The sequence below is a fragment of the Spinacia oleracea genome, chromosome 4 (assembly GCF_020520425.1).
Source record: "Spinacia oleracea cultivar Varoflay chromosome 4, BTI_SOV_V1, whole genome shotgun sequence".
In the NCBI taxonomy this organism is placed as follows: Eukaryota; Viridiplantae; Streptophyta; class Magnoliopsida; order Caryophyllales; family Amaranthaceae; genus Spinacia; species Spinacia oleracea.
This window is the reverse complement of record NC_079490.1, coordinates 26,978,531-26,996,989: the sequence shown is the minus strand read 5'-3', so window position 1 is coordinate 26,996,989 and position 18,459 is coordinate 26,978,531. Positions and strand designations below refer to the sequence as shown.

The 18,459-nt window shown below is 35.2% G+C and overlaps 2 protein-coding genes across 2 annotated transcripts; both read left to right on the top strand.

The window, feature by feature from the left end:
* Positions 1-282: 282 nt before the first annotated feature.
* Positions 283-9,734, top strand: LOC110803985 (uncharacterized). Its single transcript, XM_056841514.1, has 36 exons — positions 283-417; positions 630-692; positions 1,065-1,154; positions 1,246-1,305; positions 1,399-1,464; positions 1,561-1,626; positions 1,722-1,797; positions 1,892-1,956; positions 2,027-2,119; positions 2,231-2,311; positions 2,396-2,480; positions 2,554-2,597; positions 2,663-2,725; positions 2,817-2,876; positions 2,964-3,017; positions 3,246-3,305; positions 3,464-3,578; positions 3,665-3,782; positions 6,020-6,206; positions 6,515-6,577; positions 6,829-6,918; positions 7,010-7,069; positions 7,206-7,271; positions 7,378-7,443; positions 7,531-7,606; positions 7,695-7,759; positions 7,841-7,933; positions 8,032-8,109; positions 8,196-8,280; positions 8,375-8,418; positions 8,527-8,589; positions 8,693-8,752; positions 8,881-8,934; positions 9,104-9,163; positions 9,245-9,359; positions 9,460-9,734. The coding sequence occupies exons 1-36, from the start codon at positions 289-291 to the stop codon at positions 9,591-9,593; spliced, it is 2,847 nt and encodes a 948-aa protein (XP_056697492.1). The 5' UTR covers positions 283-288; the 3' UTR covers positions 9,594-9,734.
* Positions 9,735-11,271: 1,537 nt separating this feature from the next.
* LOC110803983 (uncharacterized) lies at positions 11,272-12,157 on the top strand. Its single transcript, XM_022009532.2, has one exon. The coding sequence runs from the start codon at positions 11,608-11,610 to the stop codon at positions 11,983-11,985; it is 378 nt and encodes a 125-aa protein (XP_021865224.1). The 5' UTR covers positions 11,272-11,607; the 3' UTR covers positions 11,986-12,157.
* Positions 12,158-18,459: the final 6,302 nt, after the last annotated feature.

The window sequence follows — 18,459 nt, the reverse complement described above, 5'->3', positions numbered from 1 at the left end:
AGCTAAGTAATAATGGATTAGTATAACGAAAATAAACAAATACTTTGCTGATCTGACAAAATAAACAGCAAAAATTAATATCTGAAATTAATTACATATTTTTCAATTTGATAATGATCTGGGATCACACGAAAAACGCACCTTCTTTATTATATTTGATGGATTATATGTCAAGTTATGATAAATTAAACATTTTTGTAGAAGTCAAATTAAGATCATTACAGGAAGCTAAGGATAGCTGTGAATCTGAACATGGAGAACAGTAATAGCAGTAGAAGCGAGGAGGATATGTTGTTGAAGTTGGAGAAGGGGCCTCTTAGTAATGTTGATGTTGATGAAGGCAGCACCACCATTAACCTGGTTCTCATCTACAGCATCTTCACCGCTGTTTGTGGCTCCTTCGTCATAGGCTTTGCTGTATGTTCTTGTATTTTCTATTCTCTTTGTACCAAATTTCTTGTTAAACAATTCATCCAACATTACAAAGTTAGTGTTACAGAATGCTCCGTAACTATGGATTAAACTTCTATTTTGATGATATTACTACATTTGTAACTTGCAGGAATACAGGATAGAGTAGAGTCTATGAGTAGTCAGTAAACTAATATAGTCTTTCATCATTGCTACAGACGGGTTACACCTCTCCTGTTCAGTCTGGAATCATCGCAGACATGGGACTCACAATAGCAGATGTAAGTCGGTTAATGTTTTATCATCTTAACGGATGTTCACTGCTGCTTTAAAGCCAAGTGAATGATCAATAAAAACTCAATCCTTTTCTTTCATTCTCGCGTGTTGGATGCTCTTCAAAGTCTCACTTACAATTGTAGGCTGTATATATGTTATCGTGGTTTATTTAGTTCACTGTAAATGGATGAAGTTTATTGTGTACAGTTTACACTGATACAAGTGTCTATTCTTTTACCTGTGTAACTGAAAGTTGCCTCTTAACTAACTGAGGTAGAATGGGATTAATTTATAGAACTTGACTTAGAAAAGTTTGATAACAAGTGCTAGCTTTTCCAGCTGATGGCCGGTTTAACGGGGTTCTGCTTTTTATGCAGTACTCCCTATTTGCATCAATACTGACAATTGGTGGATTGATAAGCTCACTGTTATGTGGGAAACTAACAGATTACATTGGTCGCCGTGGTGTAAGTTGTTTTTTTTTTCCTTTTTCATGCCTGATCGAGTATTGACTAGTCCAAGTAAGTAGGTTATCAACTTTCATTGCTTTTGGTGCAGGTAATGGGATTGTCAAGCACACTGTTCCTGATCGGATGGCTTGCTATAGCATTTTCACAGGTTTTCATTTCTTCTCTATAGGATCATGCTTATACAGTTGCTTTTGGTTCGAAAGCCTGAAGGGAATCTAACATTGTGTGGGGTTAATTGAAGCATGCTTGGTCCCTCGATCTTGGTAGATTGGCCTTGGGTATGGCAGGAGGATTAAACATTTATGTGGTAACAGTTTCAATACAGTACACTTGTGATCTGCACTCCCTATTTTTATATCCAGATCACACAATGAAAATAAAATAATTTGTTTGCAAAAAACAGGTTCCTGTCTACATAGCAGAGATCACACCAAGGAACCTCCGAGGAGGGGCAGTGCTTCTCCATCAGGTAAATTTCAAGCACTTTCCCTATGAGGAAATCCCTACAGCGTTCGCAAATGAATTTCATCAACTGATTATTTACTCAGTTTCCATTTCTTACAGTTGATGATATCTTGTGGATTGGCATCTGCTTACATTGTCGGGCTTGTGACAAACTGGCGTGTCTTAGCTTTGATTGGTAATATGTTATTTATTTTGTTTCATAGTTATATCAGCTCCATCAAAACCTTAATTGGTTTCTTCAGAACTATTCAGTTGATATTATTTGTTAGGTGCTCTGCCATGCCTGGTACAGCTTTTCGGATTATTTGTCATTCCAGAGTCTCCTAGGTGGTTGGTAAGTTAATGGAATTATAGGAGACCATACAGCAATAAGGCACCAAATTTCTGAACACCATTTCCTGCAGGTGAAAGTTGGTCAAGATAAAGGTTATGAAGTTGCTTTAAAAAGCCTAAGAGGAAAGAACATGGATATATTTCATGAAGCAGCTGAAATAAAAGTAAATCTTGACCTACTTATGTTACAGTGAACTATACTAGCTCAGTAGCTCTACTAGTTTTCCTGCTAGTATAGTTCAGGAAAATGTAAATCTGTATTTTATTTCCTGCAGGAATGTATAAGAGCCGCAGAAAATATCTCAGAAGATAAATTTCTTAGCGTGTTTCAGAGGAAGTATGCTAGTTCCCTCACAGTAAGTCATGGATGTAGGTTTGCCTATCGTCCCAAGATGGTGAATAACTAACAAGTAACAACTAGGTACTGTTGACTGTTGTAGGTTTGCGTTGGGCTGATGGCGCTATCAGGATCTAGTGGGGCAGGTGGCATTATAGGTTACGCAACTGCAACATTTGAATCAGCTGGTTAGTTAATGGTATCTCCAAGTTTCACACTGTTGTAGAGACAAAAAAAACTGACACCTTTCTCTGGTTGCAGGTTTCTCCGGTACTGTAGGGACTGTAGCAATGGCACTAACCCAGGTATATTATAACTTTGCAACTGGAAACAAAACCAACAACTTTAACATATGAACCTTTATATACAGCTTCCACCAACTATTCTTGGTGTATTCTTGATGGATAAATTTGGAAGGCGGCCTCTTTTGCTGGTACGCACATTTTAATCATCCAATCAACTTGATTGTAAAATTTGGAAAGACCATGAAGAATCACATTAGCCATCATGTCAATTATCTGTAGTATTCTGCGGTTGGGATGTGCACAACTTGCTTTTTATTGGCATTGTCATTCTTGATGAAGGTATGTTTTTGTATATACATGCACTTTCCTAATTCCTACAAATTTGTAATCTTATTTTGTCTGATTTTTACTGTTTCTTTCGAGCAGGAACATGGGTGGATGAAAGATTTCAGTCCCTATCTAGCCCTTATTGGCATTTTGGTAAACACCACTTCTGCTAACTTTTCTTTGTCCCTCTCTCTGATTCAGAATTATCATTTCTGAATCTTTTCTTATTACCTTGCGTTTTATAGCTTTCTGTAAAAAGCCGGGAAATGTTTATGGGATAAATGGTACCGAAAACTACATGCAAACTGCATTTAGTTAGACTAGTAATGTTGGTACAATACTGATACTGATAGTTTTGATCATGTATTTCTACTACGACAGATATCTGCTGCAACGTTCCCAGTAGGATTGGGAGCGATACCAGGTTTGATAATGTCTGAGGTATGCATGAATATTATTTGAGAAAATGGTAGATTAATGATCAAAAGATGCAAGTAAAAGTATTCGTAGAGCCAGGGATTAAAATCAGTAAGAGAAATCCCTCCGCTTTACCAAAAAATAACCTCAACATTTTTCTGATTATTTGCTTGGTTATACAGATTTTCCCAATGAATGTAAAAGGAGCAGCTGGAAGTTTAGCAATAGTTGTTAGCTCATTGTGTGGTTGGATTGTCTCCTACACATTTAACTTCTTAATGGAATGGAGCTCTTCTGGTATGTACATTTCTTTTTCCTCTCCGAACCTATTTTTTAGTTTGAGTCTTCACTAAAATACATATGTGACACTGTCATTATTTCAGGTACATTTTTCATATTTATGAGCATCAATGTATTTACTGTGCTATTCATCTCAAAATTAGTTCCAGAAACAAAAGGGCGGACATTGGAGGAAATACAGGAATCACTTTCCCGTGCCTTGTATTAGAAACCATGTACTGATACGACCAACTTCTTTAGATGGCACGACCTTGCAAATTACTGCTCGAGCATTCAGTCAAAAGAATGAGCAGCCAAAATTGCAATTCCTTTAATGTACAACACTACAACCTCAGCAATAAAACTGCACCAATGTGCCAAGCTTCCTTGGTTGAGTTGTACCAATTCAGTTTTTTTGTTTTTTTAGGTTCCATGAGTTCTGACAATTTTGATTAACATGCCAAAATAGATTTGATTTTCATTCCTTGACTTCTTCATTTTTGTTTGATGGATTTACCGATCCATCAAGTTGGATTAAAGCACGTTAAAATCACAAAATAGCAAAACAACCCACAAGATAAGTAAGGTCCAAAGGACCGCAATCATGCAAGAATGTTTATACTGATATGATCCACCAAACTGACTTCGGCAGTGAACTCTTAGGCCTTCGTTGCTCTGTTATTTACTTCCTACATTGTTGTCTATCGGACAAAATATGTTAGTAATTTTTTCAAGTGGGTGACTAAAAGTCAAAAATGACAAACTTTTTACTCCGTAATAAATAAATAAATAATACTTCTATATGTAACACACATTCCTTTATTCCCTAAAATCCGTCTAACTTTTACGTTTTTATGTCAAAGAGGAGAGAAAGAGTGCCCTACATGCATCAATATATAGTTGTGCCGTAGGAATGCACAAATTAGATCGTTGATACTCCCTCCATCCCGGGATACTCGCAACGGTTTGACTACATATGCTTGTCAATGCACAACTTTGACCATCAATATCTTCAATTATATGTTACAAAAACTTGTAAAATATTAATATTTTGAAAATATATATTAAGATGAAACCAACAATATATTATATGTTAACACTTGTTTTCATATAATATAAATAAAATAGACTCAAAGTGAGTTATGTGAATAGTGCAAAAAGTCAAACTGTTACGAGTATTCCGCGACGGAGGGAGTAAGTGAAAATATTAATATTTTCACAACTTTGACGGAGGGAGTATAACATATACTCCGTATATACATTAAAAAAATTAAAAATAAAATAAAAATAATCCATTTGAAAAACGTAGGAAAATCACTTTTCATACTTACCCCCTCTTCTCTCTTTTCATCAATTCTCACCTATCTACTCACTTTTTTTTTTTTTTTTTTTTTAGGCTTTATTTGGTTGGGAGGAAAAAAAAATAATGTTTCTTGTATTTGGTACAAATAATTATATGGGAAGTGGAAGGAAGTTTCTTTATAAAAAATTCACTTTTCTTTCCTCCCAAAATTGAAAGAATTTGGAAGGAAAGAGAAGGAAAGAAAAAATAATGTTTCCTGTATCTGGTACAAATAATTATATGGGAAGTGGAAGGAAATTAAGGGAATTGGAAAGAAAGCTTCTTTATAAAAATTTCACTTTTCTTTCCTCCCAAAATTGGAAAAATTTGGAAGGAAAGAGAAGAAAGGAAAGGAAAAATAATGTTTCCTTTATTTGGTACAAATAATTATATGGGAAGTAAAGGAAATTAAGGGAATTGGAAAGAAAGCTTCTTTATAAAAATTTCACTTTTCTTTCCTCCCAAAATTGGAAGAATTTGGAAGGAAAGAGAAGAAAGGAAAGAAAAAATAATGTTTCCTGTATTTGGTACAAATAATTATATGAGAAGTAGAAGGAAATTAAGGGAATTGGAAGGAAAGCTTCTTTATAAAAATTTCACTTTTCTTTCCTTCCAAAATTGGAAAAATTTGGAAGGAAAGAGAAAATTAAAAGCTGTAATTTATATTTTCTTTCTCTTCCGTTCATTTCTTTCCCTTAAACCAAACACAGGGAAATAAAATTCATTTCCCTTCCATTCTTTTTCTTTCTTTTCCCTTCCTTTCTTTTCTCTTTCTTTCCTTTAATAATAATGAACCAAATAGAACCTTAAGGAACCCAGCAAAACATTATTCGCCAACCTAAATAAAGCCCAAAACATAAAAATGGTGGGGCAACAAGTCTAACAACCGGTAAAGGGAAAACAAATTATAGGAGTTACATCAAAACTTAAAATGCTTCCAAAAAAGTACGGAGTACTCCGTAGTACGTATATGTTCAAATTTACATTATCAGTTTTGATACATAATCAGCTCAAATCTTAGCATATCTATTTTGATTAATCAAACTAAATCATTTCTGATACCTTACACACACTATAAATGATCTGCTCTTATACCAAGTAACAATTAATATCAACTTTATCAGAAATTATTTTGCAGCCAAATGATGTACTACGATAATAATGGTAACAATACGGAGGCAGAGCGACCGTTGATTGAAATCCAATCAACGGCGTCTAGCGACAAAGGCGAGGGAAGTGTAACTTGCGTTCTTGTTTTTAGCATCTTCGTTGCTGTTTGTGGTTCATTTGCTTGTGGTTTAGGTGTAAGTCTCTTCACTTTTACTCTTTACCAACAACGTTTAGCTTAGTTGAACAAAATTAGAGATGTCACTATCTTAGTTGATAGAGGTGGAAAATGAGTCGTTCTGGTTAGGCTGATTTCGAGTCAATTGAATATGGGTTGTATATATGTCATTCGAGGGATGAGTCATTTGATTAATTTTGGGTTGAACTATATTCGAAAAATGTTGTCAATTACCTTAATTTGTATGGTTTGTTTGGCTGGGTGCAATAATCACAATTTGTACGTTGTCTAATCTAACAAATTGTTATTGATGTACTACTAATGTAGGGAGGCTATTCTTCTCCTTGTCAGTCTGCAATCATCAAAGACTTGCACCTCTCAACAGCAGATGTGAGTTCGTTGTCTATCTCTGTCTACTTTTACCCTCTTCAACATTGCTATCTTATACGTAGTAGAAAATTACTCTCGCTAATCCTAGCAATGCTATAACTTACTAACAAAGTCGTAAAATGCTAGTAAAAACCTTAAACAGCATAATATTAATATGTAGTAGATGATGTTTTGTGCTTTCAATGAAAATGAAGGTTTCGTCAGCCAAACATTAATGTTGATTGGTTTAACTTTGGTGTGTATTGGTGCAGTATTCTCTCTTCGGGTCATTATTGATGGCTGGAGGACTGTTAGGTGCACTAGTATGTGGAAAACTAACTGATTCAATGGGTCGTCGTGGTGTAAGTTTTTCTTTATTCCCATTTTAATGTCTGATTACTCGAAAGAGTCAAGGGTATGCGTGGCTGATCAATTTTTGGCTGTTTGATGCAGAGTATGGGGCTCTCAAGCATACTCTGCCTTGCTGGTTGGCTTTCTATAGCATATTCACAGGTTTTAATCTTGTTATATTCCCAGTAACTTTACTTATTAATGATTCCAGTTATTATGTTAGTATGTGTTATAAGTTATCATCTTTCCTTAGTCCTTAGTCCTTACCTGTTACCTTACTGGTTTTACATGGTTGCAGGATGTAAGGTCCCTTTATATTGGCAGACTAGCTACTGGTTTTTCAACTGGACTCGTTGCTTTTGCAGTAATTCTTTTTTGTCTGCTAAAATTCTTATCCTATATGCTTTCTTGACTACAACGTCTACAAGTACAAAGAAATGTAACAATAGCAGTAATTGTTTGCGACACAGACTCCTGTATACATAACAGAAATAGCACCGAAGAATATTCGAGGGGGATTAGGGCTTCTCCATCAGGTAAATCATATTTAGAGGTACACCAAGTTTGCTCAATATAAGGTCTAGGCGATGTTTGATCAGGCACTTAATCCCTATACTTTGCAGTTACTGATGAGCTGTGGTGTAACAGTGGCTTTGCTTGTTGGTCTTGTTACTAGCTGGCGCGACTTAGCTTTGATCGGTAATCACCGTTAATTTCATATTAAGCCTTGCATATGTATTGTGCTAACTATATACCCAAACTAATTTGTTTGATAACATATTTTTAGGTACTGTTCCATGCATGATACAACTTTTGGGAGTATTCTTCATTCCAGAGTCCCCTAGATGGTTGGTAAGTTGAACCCACGATTTCTCTAACCCTTAACTGAAAGACCCTTCATAATGTCTCATATGATGATGCTGTGTTTTGAAGGTGAAGGCCAGATCTGGAGATGAGTATGAAGCAGCTTTAAAACGTCTTAGGGGAAAGAACACTGATATATCTCAAGAAGCAGCTGAAATCAAAGTGATGTCGTCTAAGCCATTCACCTTCATATGCTAAGTGAATTTATCGAACAATGTGGTGAAGTGAATCTAAGATCTTGTATCTTGACTGTCTTACAGGAGCATACTGAAGCTGTTATAAATAACTCACACAATTTCTTTGATGTGTTCCAAATCAAATATGCTTATGCACTCACTGTAAGCCCTATAAATTAGCAAGATCATTTTAGTTTCTTGTGCTACATGATGATTTTACTGTAAGATAAGATTATTAATTTTTGTAGGTAAGCCTGGGGCTCATGGCACTACCAGCATTTGGCGGGACAAATGCGATTTTATTTTATGCATCTACTATCTTTGAATCGGCTGGTAACTCAATCACATAAGCAGATGAAAAAATTATGATATAGAAGTTGATTTGACAGTTAACACTGACATGTTTCGTGTTTTTTCTGCCTACCAGGATTGTCAGAAACTGTAGGAACTATTGCCATGGGTCTTATCCAGGTATTTTCTATATAAAATATAAAGTAACAAACAGAATCTGATTTCTGATTTCAGAGTTTCGCTCTTAACTTTGTACTAATTACCTCATATGGACCTCAATCTCTGCAGCTCCCACCATTTGCTCTCGGTGTATTTTTGATGGATAAACATGGTAGACGGCCACTTTTGCTGGTAAGCTACTACCAATCAAGATTAAGCTTTCCACTAAACTTGTTTTGTTTGTGAACTAATTTGTTAATCAATAGCATGTAACATAATTTATATGTGTTGATAGTTTTCTGCAGCAGGGATGGCCGTAGCTTGCTTCTTGATGGCATTATCTTTCTTGTTCAAGGTTTGTTCCACACACACACACACACACTCCCAAATACGCGTACTTTTTCTACTCTGATATGAACTTGAGTGTTTCCTAGTTCTGGATTTCAATTTCCCTTTCTGATATACATTCTGTTTGATGAGCAGACACATGGTTGGATGATGGATATCAGTCCCTATTTTGCCCTTTCTGGAATACTGGTACGATGCCACTCCTTCCAATGTCAGGCTAATTGCCTAACAGTATTGAAAATAACTAGCCAGTCTTCATCAATGGCACTTTCCTATCTCCATTATATATGCTAAATCTTTGACAATACACAGTATGCAGATGATATATTTTCTTAATTCTTGGCACATTCTAATTCAGATATTCTCTGCGACTTATCCGGTGGGAATGGGAGGGATACCAAGTATTATAATGTCAGAGGTATGTGTATTTCCACTGATACATCTCCTTGATTAGTTTTTATGACTTTAATTACCTTAAATGACAAGTATATGTTTTCAGATATTCCCTATAAACATAAAAGGGGCAGCTGGAACCTTAGCAACTGTAGTCGGCAACACAAGTGCCTGGATTGTCACCTACACATTTATTTTCATGATGCAATGGAGCTCTTTTGGTAAAATTATCATCTCCCTAGTCTTACCCATTTTTTTATGCGTATAATTTTCTTTTAGTTAGTTTATATATGAACCCCCTTCTATGTTGGATATTTTCAGGCACATTTTTCGCGTTTTCACATGTTAATATAACCACCCTGCTATTTATCGCAAAACTAGTCCCAGAGACAAAGGGCAGGACACTGGAGGACATACAAGATCTAATAAGCTATAAGGGAAATCGCTTTTGGTAATGAAGATGTAAAAAGTTGTAGCAAATGTGTGCCAAAGCTATGTGGTTAACTTTAGATATTCTGTGGCTTACATCTTTATCAAAATGTTGTAAACATTTCAACTTTGTTACTCTCTTGAGCGTACAAATTACAGCTATATAACTACTCCCTCCGTCCCGGAATACTCGACCCGGTTTGACCGGCACAGAGTTTAAGGGACTTGAATTGACTTATTTAATTTAATAGGTAGTAGTTGATAGTGGGGTATTATTTTAATGTAGTTAGTGGGAAATGTGTAAAGGGGTGGGGTTGGGGAGAGTAGGGGTTGAATTTTTAATTATTTTTTGTATGGAGTAGGGGGTAGGTGGGTAAGTAGGGGTGGAGTGAGAAATGATATAATATTGTTAGAATATTTCCATTTTTATAAACAGGTCAAGTATTAAGGGACGGCCCGATAAGAAAAACAGGTCAAGTATTCCGGGACGGAGGGAGTACTTGATAAGAGTAGTGATGTTTAACAAAGCGCGCACAAATTAATACTTGGTAGCTAAGAGTCTAAGAGCAAGTAGGGTGGACTCTTTGTTTAAAGAGGTGATGAACGAAAAAGAAATTACATACTTCATACTTCCCGTAGTAATCAAATCAATGTGAACTAATCTATCAGCTGAAACTGATCGAACAAGGAACAAATAACGCAATGTCAAGGAACAATCAATACAGGAGAAACAATCATATTTTTGAGTAATTTCTTATATGCATCGGGTTAAAAAGTGCACCATATTATATACACAAAAACAGGGCCCGGTCCTGACATTTTGATGGCCCTAGGCGAAATAAGGGATTTGGGCCCCTTTCAAAACAATACGTCTTTAACTGAAATAATTTTTTTTTTTTTTTTTTTTTGTGAAACCCATTATATTGTAGAATTCAAATCTATAAAAACTTACTATATCTCCTTTGTAGGATCCTAGAATTTCAAAATCCGACTCTAGTCGATTTCTTGAAATATTTCAATAAAATAAATATTCACTTAATTACAAGATAATTAATATGCGTAAAGAAATATTTTTTGAAAATAAAGGTTCATTTTGAGCATATAAAAATATCAGTGTCAAAATTTTAGAATCTACTTTCTACCAATGAGCCAAGGAAATAGCATATGTACTTAATGCGCTGTTTATTACTAGTACTAAATTAATGGATAGACAATTATTTAGGGCACCTTTCCGCCTTAGGCCCTAAACGGTCGCACCCCTCGCCTACCCCCTAAGGCCGGGCCTGCACAAAAAGCTCGCATGCTCATGTAAAGGTAATTAGAAATAGAACATACTTTGTATAACTATATAAGCAAATAGTTGCTTATATAGTTATACAAAGTATGTTCAACTATTTTCCTTTCAAAAAATAAAAAATATAAGTAACTATTTAAATGTATTCCTCCGTCAAAAAAATAATAATTGTATTCCGAATACATAAAATTCGGTGGATGATATGGGATTTTTATAAAATTTGCACACTAGGACTCCGTTTGGTAGGGCGTAAAATATTTTCATGGCTTTTCAATTATTTTACGTTGTTTGGTTTGGGTAAGGGATGTAAAACAATTTTCCCCGACTTCCTCAAAGGTGGAAAATCTTTTTCCATTTGAAAATGAGGGAAACCACTTTTCCTTCTTTCCTCCTTACCTCCCTCTCCTTTCTTCCCCTCAATCTTCACCATCTTCTCCCATTTTCCTTTAAGTTACCAAACAAAGGAAAACTAGTTTTCCATGAAAAATCATTTTACAATGAAAACGTTTTACGTCCTACCAAACGGAGCCTAGGTGTTACTTTTATTAACACAGGGAAACATAAAACTCGTAATAAAACAACTAACCTTACGTTCGATTGTTCAAACTCGGATCATCAACTCTACGAGTCAAAAAAACACATTACGAGTCAAGCCAATCCGAACCCGAACTGTTCACGAGCTGCTCTATTACGCTCTACTTCGATTACCGCTATCACTCGCCGAAAAAAAAGAAAAAGACACCCCAATGTCTACAGCAAGAAACCCACAACACATTCTCCGCCTCCTAGTAAGCTGCCGGAAAATCACCGCACAGGTAACAAATCCAGCGACGGAATCTATAATCGCCATGGCTTCTTCCTCAGAGCAAGAGTTCGTATCCCATTACCGCTCTCATGCGAATCGATTTCCCCGCTCTCATAACTTCTGGGACGCCCGAATAGCGTCTCGTGTCGGCGAAAAACTAGGGCTCCGATTGATGGAAATCGGCGTCTCAGACGTCGAAATTGATATTCAAGAGGAGATTTCTCGACCTCATCATCATCGCAAGCTCGTCATTCCTCTATTTGATTCAGTTAAAAAGACTGGTGTTTTCGTCTCCGGTACCGAGGAATTGCATTTCTAGGGTTTTAGATCTTGTCAATTTGATTTGGGAATTTAATTTATTGTGATTTTTTATGTACTTTTTTAGAAGGAGTTTTGTACTTCCGGAAATTTTAGTGTTTATTAACGGCAACAGTTGAACAATTTTTGTACGAAGTACATAAATAAATATAATCAGATTTGTTTTCCGTCTTGCCGGAGATTTTTCCGTAGTTATAATACTTATAATGGCACTGGGATGGGTCGAAAGGGCCCGGCGCAGCGTGAATAGAACCGGCTCGCGCACGAAAAAAGCTAAGGCAGACAGTCATTGTCTTGGACATTTTTTAAAAAAAAAATACGACAAGACACGTCACAGCACACCGATATAATCCGGCACGGCAAAGGTGGTTAAATTGAGTACTTGAGAGAAATTAGTTTTAGATACGAAGACACATCAATACAGTCTTGCACGACGAAGGTCGTTAAATTCAACATCTGAGTGAAATTAGTTTTAGATACGAAGGCACGACATGACCCGGCATGTGGCTTGGGTCGTGCCTGAGCCGCCTTTTAACATTTTGGCCTAACACGGACAGCCACGAAGCGGCTTGTGTGGGTCGGGCCCATTCAAACCTACCATAAACATGGCTCAACACGGGCCACAACCATTTTTACCTGCAGGTGGACTTTTTTTTCTCGAGAGTCATTACTTACGGAAAGCGGTGATCTAAACGAAATTCTAATATTTTCGGGTACATAGGTCATATTTGAGGGTAAACACTTTCTGCGAGGACATATTTTTAAGGGACTGTAAGAATAAATCGGGACAATGGCTCAAATTTTCATGTTGCATTAACATTTGTATCAAAAGGTCTTGCATGCACAAGGTGTACAATAAATTTATAGTACACCAAAATATTTTTCACCCAAAATTTCTAACTTTTACCTAGTTTTTTGTAACTTTTTAATATGTATTGGTTAACTTTTAAATAATAAAAAAAAGTTGATAGATAAACATATATAAATGGCTAAATGATTAGTTTTATACATTATTATTGATTTTGAAGAAATAACTTTTATTAAAATGAAAAATTTTATCACTAAAAATTAGATAACTTTTACCTATATAAGTGTAACTTTTAAGCTTTTTGAGTTAACTTTTACTTTGATATACAATATTTAAGGTACACCACTTGTAACTTAAAAATCAATGCATTTGTATGTGCTCATGGTCATGATTTAGGCTCTGTTCTGTTCACCTTATTTCCATTTATTTCAGGAAAAATAAGTTTAGATAAGTTCAGTTAAGTTCAGATAAGTTCGGATAAGATAAGTTTACACTAGTAGAAAAAACCCTTGTTGCATCCCCCTTGTTGCAGCGTACATGTCTTAATACGCTTCAATAACCAGTCGGTCAACGCGGGTCAAATCCTTTAAAGGGTTATTGCAGCGTACATTTTAATTGTTCGCAGCGAAAGTGTATGTTGCAGCGTACAAAATAAAAGCCCGCAATAACATCTAGACTTTGTCGCAGCGTACATGCTATTGCCCCCTGCAACAAGTCCGCGTTTCAAAATATTTTGCTGCAATAACATTATTTCGCCAATAGCTTTTTCCCAGCGCTCGCTCGACTCCTTCTCTCCAAGCATCTGGCCTTCGACCTCAGCCTTCGAACTCAGCCGCCGTCGAACTCAGCCGTCGAACTCAGCAGCCGTCGAACTCAGGCGTTGCTCGGCCCTGCGTCGCTGTCTTCGCCGATGGGTCTGTGTTCTCGCCTCATCTCCCCCATTGCGTTCTGTTCTTGCTGTCTCAGTCCCAAGTATTTCGATCCCTTACTCTCTCCTGCGCGAATCTGTTTGAGGAGGTATAGTTTTCTAACTTTTTGTATTTGTTTTTCCCTAATTTCGTATTTTTAGGGTTTGCTTTTAGTCAATTCTTGATTTTTCCCCTAATTTCGTATTTTTAGGGTTTGATTATATAAATTATTCTTATTTTTTGTGTTAATTGATACATTTTTTCCGATTTTGATTGTTAGGGTTTGTTTTTTTTTCCGATTTTGATTGTTAATTTAACTTGGGGACATTTATATGACGGTTTATTAATATAATGGGGAATGCCTTCATTATTGCATTTTAGACTTCAGAGATTCATATTTTGGTAAATGTATCAGTTTACTTGACTCAAGCTTGGTATGAAATGTGTGTGGATTATGATTGTATTGGACCATTGGTGTTTAATGTTTATGCTTCATGGTAATACATTGGGTTATAATGGTTTATGTTATTCAAGATTATATTCATTGACTGAAATAGCTGTTGTTGTTTAGCCTTGTTTTTCATTAAGAGATAAGCATACTATGATTCGCTTTTCTGTTGTTGCTGCAAATTTCCCTACCTTTTTTCTTTAATAATCGACATGTGTTGGTTATGAAGCCTATTACAGATCTTAATTACTGTTTTATTTATTTATTTTTGTGCAATTTTGGCTAATTCTTTCAATTGGGTTGCTCTGGATTGATCTGCAGCAACACCTTGACTTCAATGTTGATCTGGATTGATCTGCAGCAACACCTGAACTTCAATGTTGTTTATGGTAGAGTGAGCAGGCGCAAGGTCCCAATCTCAAAGTTGTGGCAGCTAAGCTGGCTACTGATCTGCACGTACTGATCTGCACATCAGTTACTTGCATTTTCCATAATGAGATACAACTAGGATAGCCAACAATTTGGGCTGCTGTATGACCGGTTTTCCTCCTCACGCGAACATCGAATACTGGTGAGCATGTCCATCAGTCTCTAAATATTTGATCAGAGTTGTTCCAGATAAGTTCTGCAGCGAATGCTCAAAGGGGAGGACTCTATTGCATGCAAAGTTCCGTATTTCAGATCCACAGCGAGTCTGTGACGTTTGATGTGTGCGTTTGGAGTTTGTGCAGGGGTATTTGATGGACCAAGTTAGCCGTGCTGCACAGTTGCCAACCTATGATTTGACTGATCTCAGTACCTTGAGATCTTGGCTGAATTTTCCGTGGAGCCAGTCCATGGAATATGAGATTTACAAGGCGACAAATGCACTCAAAAGCTATAACAAGGTATCTACGCATTTTTTCCGAATTAATATTTATAATTCTTACTTTGGCCGCACTTCAGGTGGGATTGAACTTGTGAACTCGTTATGCAGTGAGTAATATATATCTGATTTAAGTGTTGGGTTTTGTTTAAGGGTATGTATATATGCTTTAGTAGTAGCTTATGGCTTGGTAGTGTGGTGAACTGTGAAAGATCCTAGCTACTTGTTTTTAGTTGGCTTTGTATCAGTGTGTGTTGTGTACCTTGTAGTTTGGGTAACAGATACAATTTCCTGCTGTCTAGATACAGCAAACAAATGAATATCACCTAGTTGTTTCAGTTCATGGTTCAAACATCAGAACTTCAGAAGCTGTAAAAATGACCATGGACCTTCGTCTGAGGGTCAGTTGTACTCTTTTGTATCTGCTACATATACTAGATAGTTTGGCTAAAATGATATTTTCGTCCCCAACTTGAACTAAAGAATCTAATGACTCATTTCAAACTTATTACATGATAAATGTGCTTAGTTTTAAGTTTCCAAGACTCTTTGCAATGTATTTATGCACATTTAAGGCTCATTGGGTCGTTATAGGCTATATTTAGGCTCAAATGACATTTTTGCTCCGAACATTGAACTAAAGAATCTAATGACTCATTTTAAACCTTTTACATGATTAATATGCATAGTTTTAACTTTCTAAGACTCATTTCAATCTATTTATTCACATTTAAGGCTTATTGGGTCGTTATAGGTCATATTAAGGCTAAAATGAAGCATTTTCGCTCCCAACTTTGAACTAAAGAACCTAAGGACTCATTTTATACTTATTACATTTTAATATGAATAGTTTTAACTTTTTAACACTCATTCCAATCTACTTATGCAAATTTAAGGCTTGTTTGGTCGTTATAGGTCATATTAGGCTAAAATGAGGCTTTTTTGCTCCCAAATATGAAATAAAGAACCTTAGTACTCATTTTAAACATATTAAATGTTTTATATGATTAGTTTTAACTTTACAAGACTTAATCCAATCTATTTATGCACATTCATGACTTATTTGGCCGTTATAGGTCATATATAGGCTAAAATGACATTTTCGCTCCCAACTTTGATCTAACGAACTTAAAAACTAATTTCAAACTTATTACATGATTCATATGATTATTTTTAACTTTTCAAGACTCAATCCGATCTATTATGCACATTTGGGACTTGTTTGGTCGTTATAGGTCATATTTAGGCTAAAATGCGACATTTTCACTCCTAAGATTGAACTAAAGAATCTAATGACTCATTTGAAACCTTTTACATGATTAATATGCATAGTTTTAACTTTCTAAGACTCATTTCAATCTATTTATTCACATTTAAGGCTTATTGGGTCGTTATAGGTCATATTAAGGCTAAAATGAAGCATTTTCGCTCCCAACTTTGAACTAAAGAACCTAAGGACTCATTTTATACTTATTACATGTTTAATATGAATAGTTTTAACTTTCTAACACTCATTCCAATCTACTTATGCAAATTTAAGGCTTGTTTGGTCGTTATAGGTCATATTAGGCTAAAATGAGGCTTTTTTGCTCCCAAATATGAAATAAAGAACCTTAGGACTCATTTTAAACATATTAAATGTTTTATATGATTAGTTTTAACTTTACAAGACTTAATCCAATCTATTTATGCACATTCATGACTTCTTTGGCCGTTATAGGTCATATATAGGCTAAAATGACATTTTCGCTCCCAACTTTGATCTAACGAACTTAAAAACTAATTTCAAACTTATTACATGATTCATATGATTATTTTTAACTTTTCAAGACTCAATCCGATCTATTATGCACATTTGGGACTTGTTTGGTCGTTATAGGTCATATTTAGGCTAAAATGCGACATTTTCACTCCTAAGATTGAACTAAAGAATCTAATGACTCATTTGAAACCTTTTACATGATTAATATGCATAGTTTTAACTTTCTAAGACTCATTTCAATCTATTTATTCACATTTAAGGCTTATTGGGTCGTTATAGATCATATTAAGGCTAAAATGAAGCATTTTCGCTCCCAACTTTGAACTAAAGAACCTAAGGACTCATTTTATACTTATTACATGTTTAATATGAATAGTTTTAACTTTCTAACACTCATTCCAATCTACTTATGCAAATTTAAGGCTTGTTTGGTCGTTATAGGTCATATTAGGCTAAAATGAGGCTTTTTTGCTCCCAAATATGAAATAAAGAACCTTATGACTCATTTTAAACATATTAAATGTTTTATATGATTAGTTTTAACTTTCCAAGACTTAATCCAATCTATTTATGCACATTCGAGACTTCTTTGGCCGTTATAGGTCATATTTAGGCTAAAATGACATTTTCGCTCCCAACTTTGATCTAACGAACTTAAAAACTAATTTCAAACTTATTACATGATTCATATGATTATTTTTAACTTTTCAAGACTCAATCCGATCTATTATGCACATTTGGGACTTGTTTGGTCGTTATAGGTCATATTTAGGCTAAAATGAGACATTTTCGCTCCTAAGATTGAACTAAAGAATCTAATGATCACTCATTTGAAACCTTTTACATTATTAATATGCATAGTTTTAACTTTCTGAGACTCATTTCAATCTATTTATTCACATTTAAAGCTTATTGGGTCGTTATAGGTCTTATTAAGGCTAAAATGAAGCATTTTCCCTCCCAACTTTGAACTAAAGAACCTAAGGACTCATTTTATACTTATTACATGTTTAATATGAATAGTTTTAACTTTCTAACACTCATTCCAATCTACTTATGCAAATTTAAGGCTTGTTTGGTCGTTATAGGTCATATTAGGCTAAAATGAGGCTTTTTTGCTCCCAAATATGAAACAAAGAACCTTAGGACTCATTTTAAACATATTAAATGTTTTATATGATTAGTTTTAACTTTCCAAGACTTAATCCAATCTATTTATGCACATTCGAGACTTCTTTGGCCGTTATAGGTCATATTTAGGCTAAAATGACATTTTCGCTCCCAACTTTGATCTAACGAACTTAAAAACTAATTTCAAACTTATTACATGATTCATATGATTATTTTTAACTTTTCAAGACTCAATCCTATCTATTATGCACATTTGAGACTTGTTTGGTCGTTATAGGTCATATTTAGGCTAAAATGAGACATTTTCGCTCCTAACCTTGAACTAAAGAACCTAAAGACTCATTTTAAACCCTTTACATGATTAATATGCTTAGTTTTAAGTTTCCAAGACTCTTTCCAATCTATTTAAGCACATTTATGGCTCATTGGGTCGTTATAGGTCATATTTAGACTAAAATGACATTTTCGTTCCCAACTGTGAACTAAAGAACCTAATGACTTATTTCAAACTTATTACATGTTTAATATGCTTATTTTTAAAGTTTTCAAATAC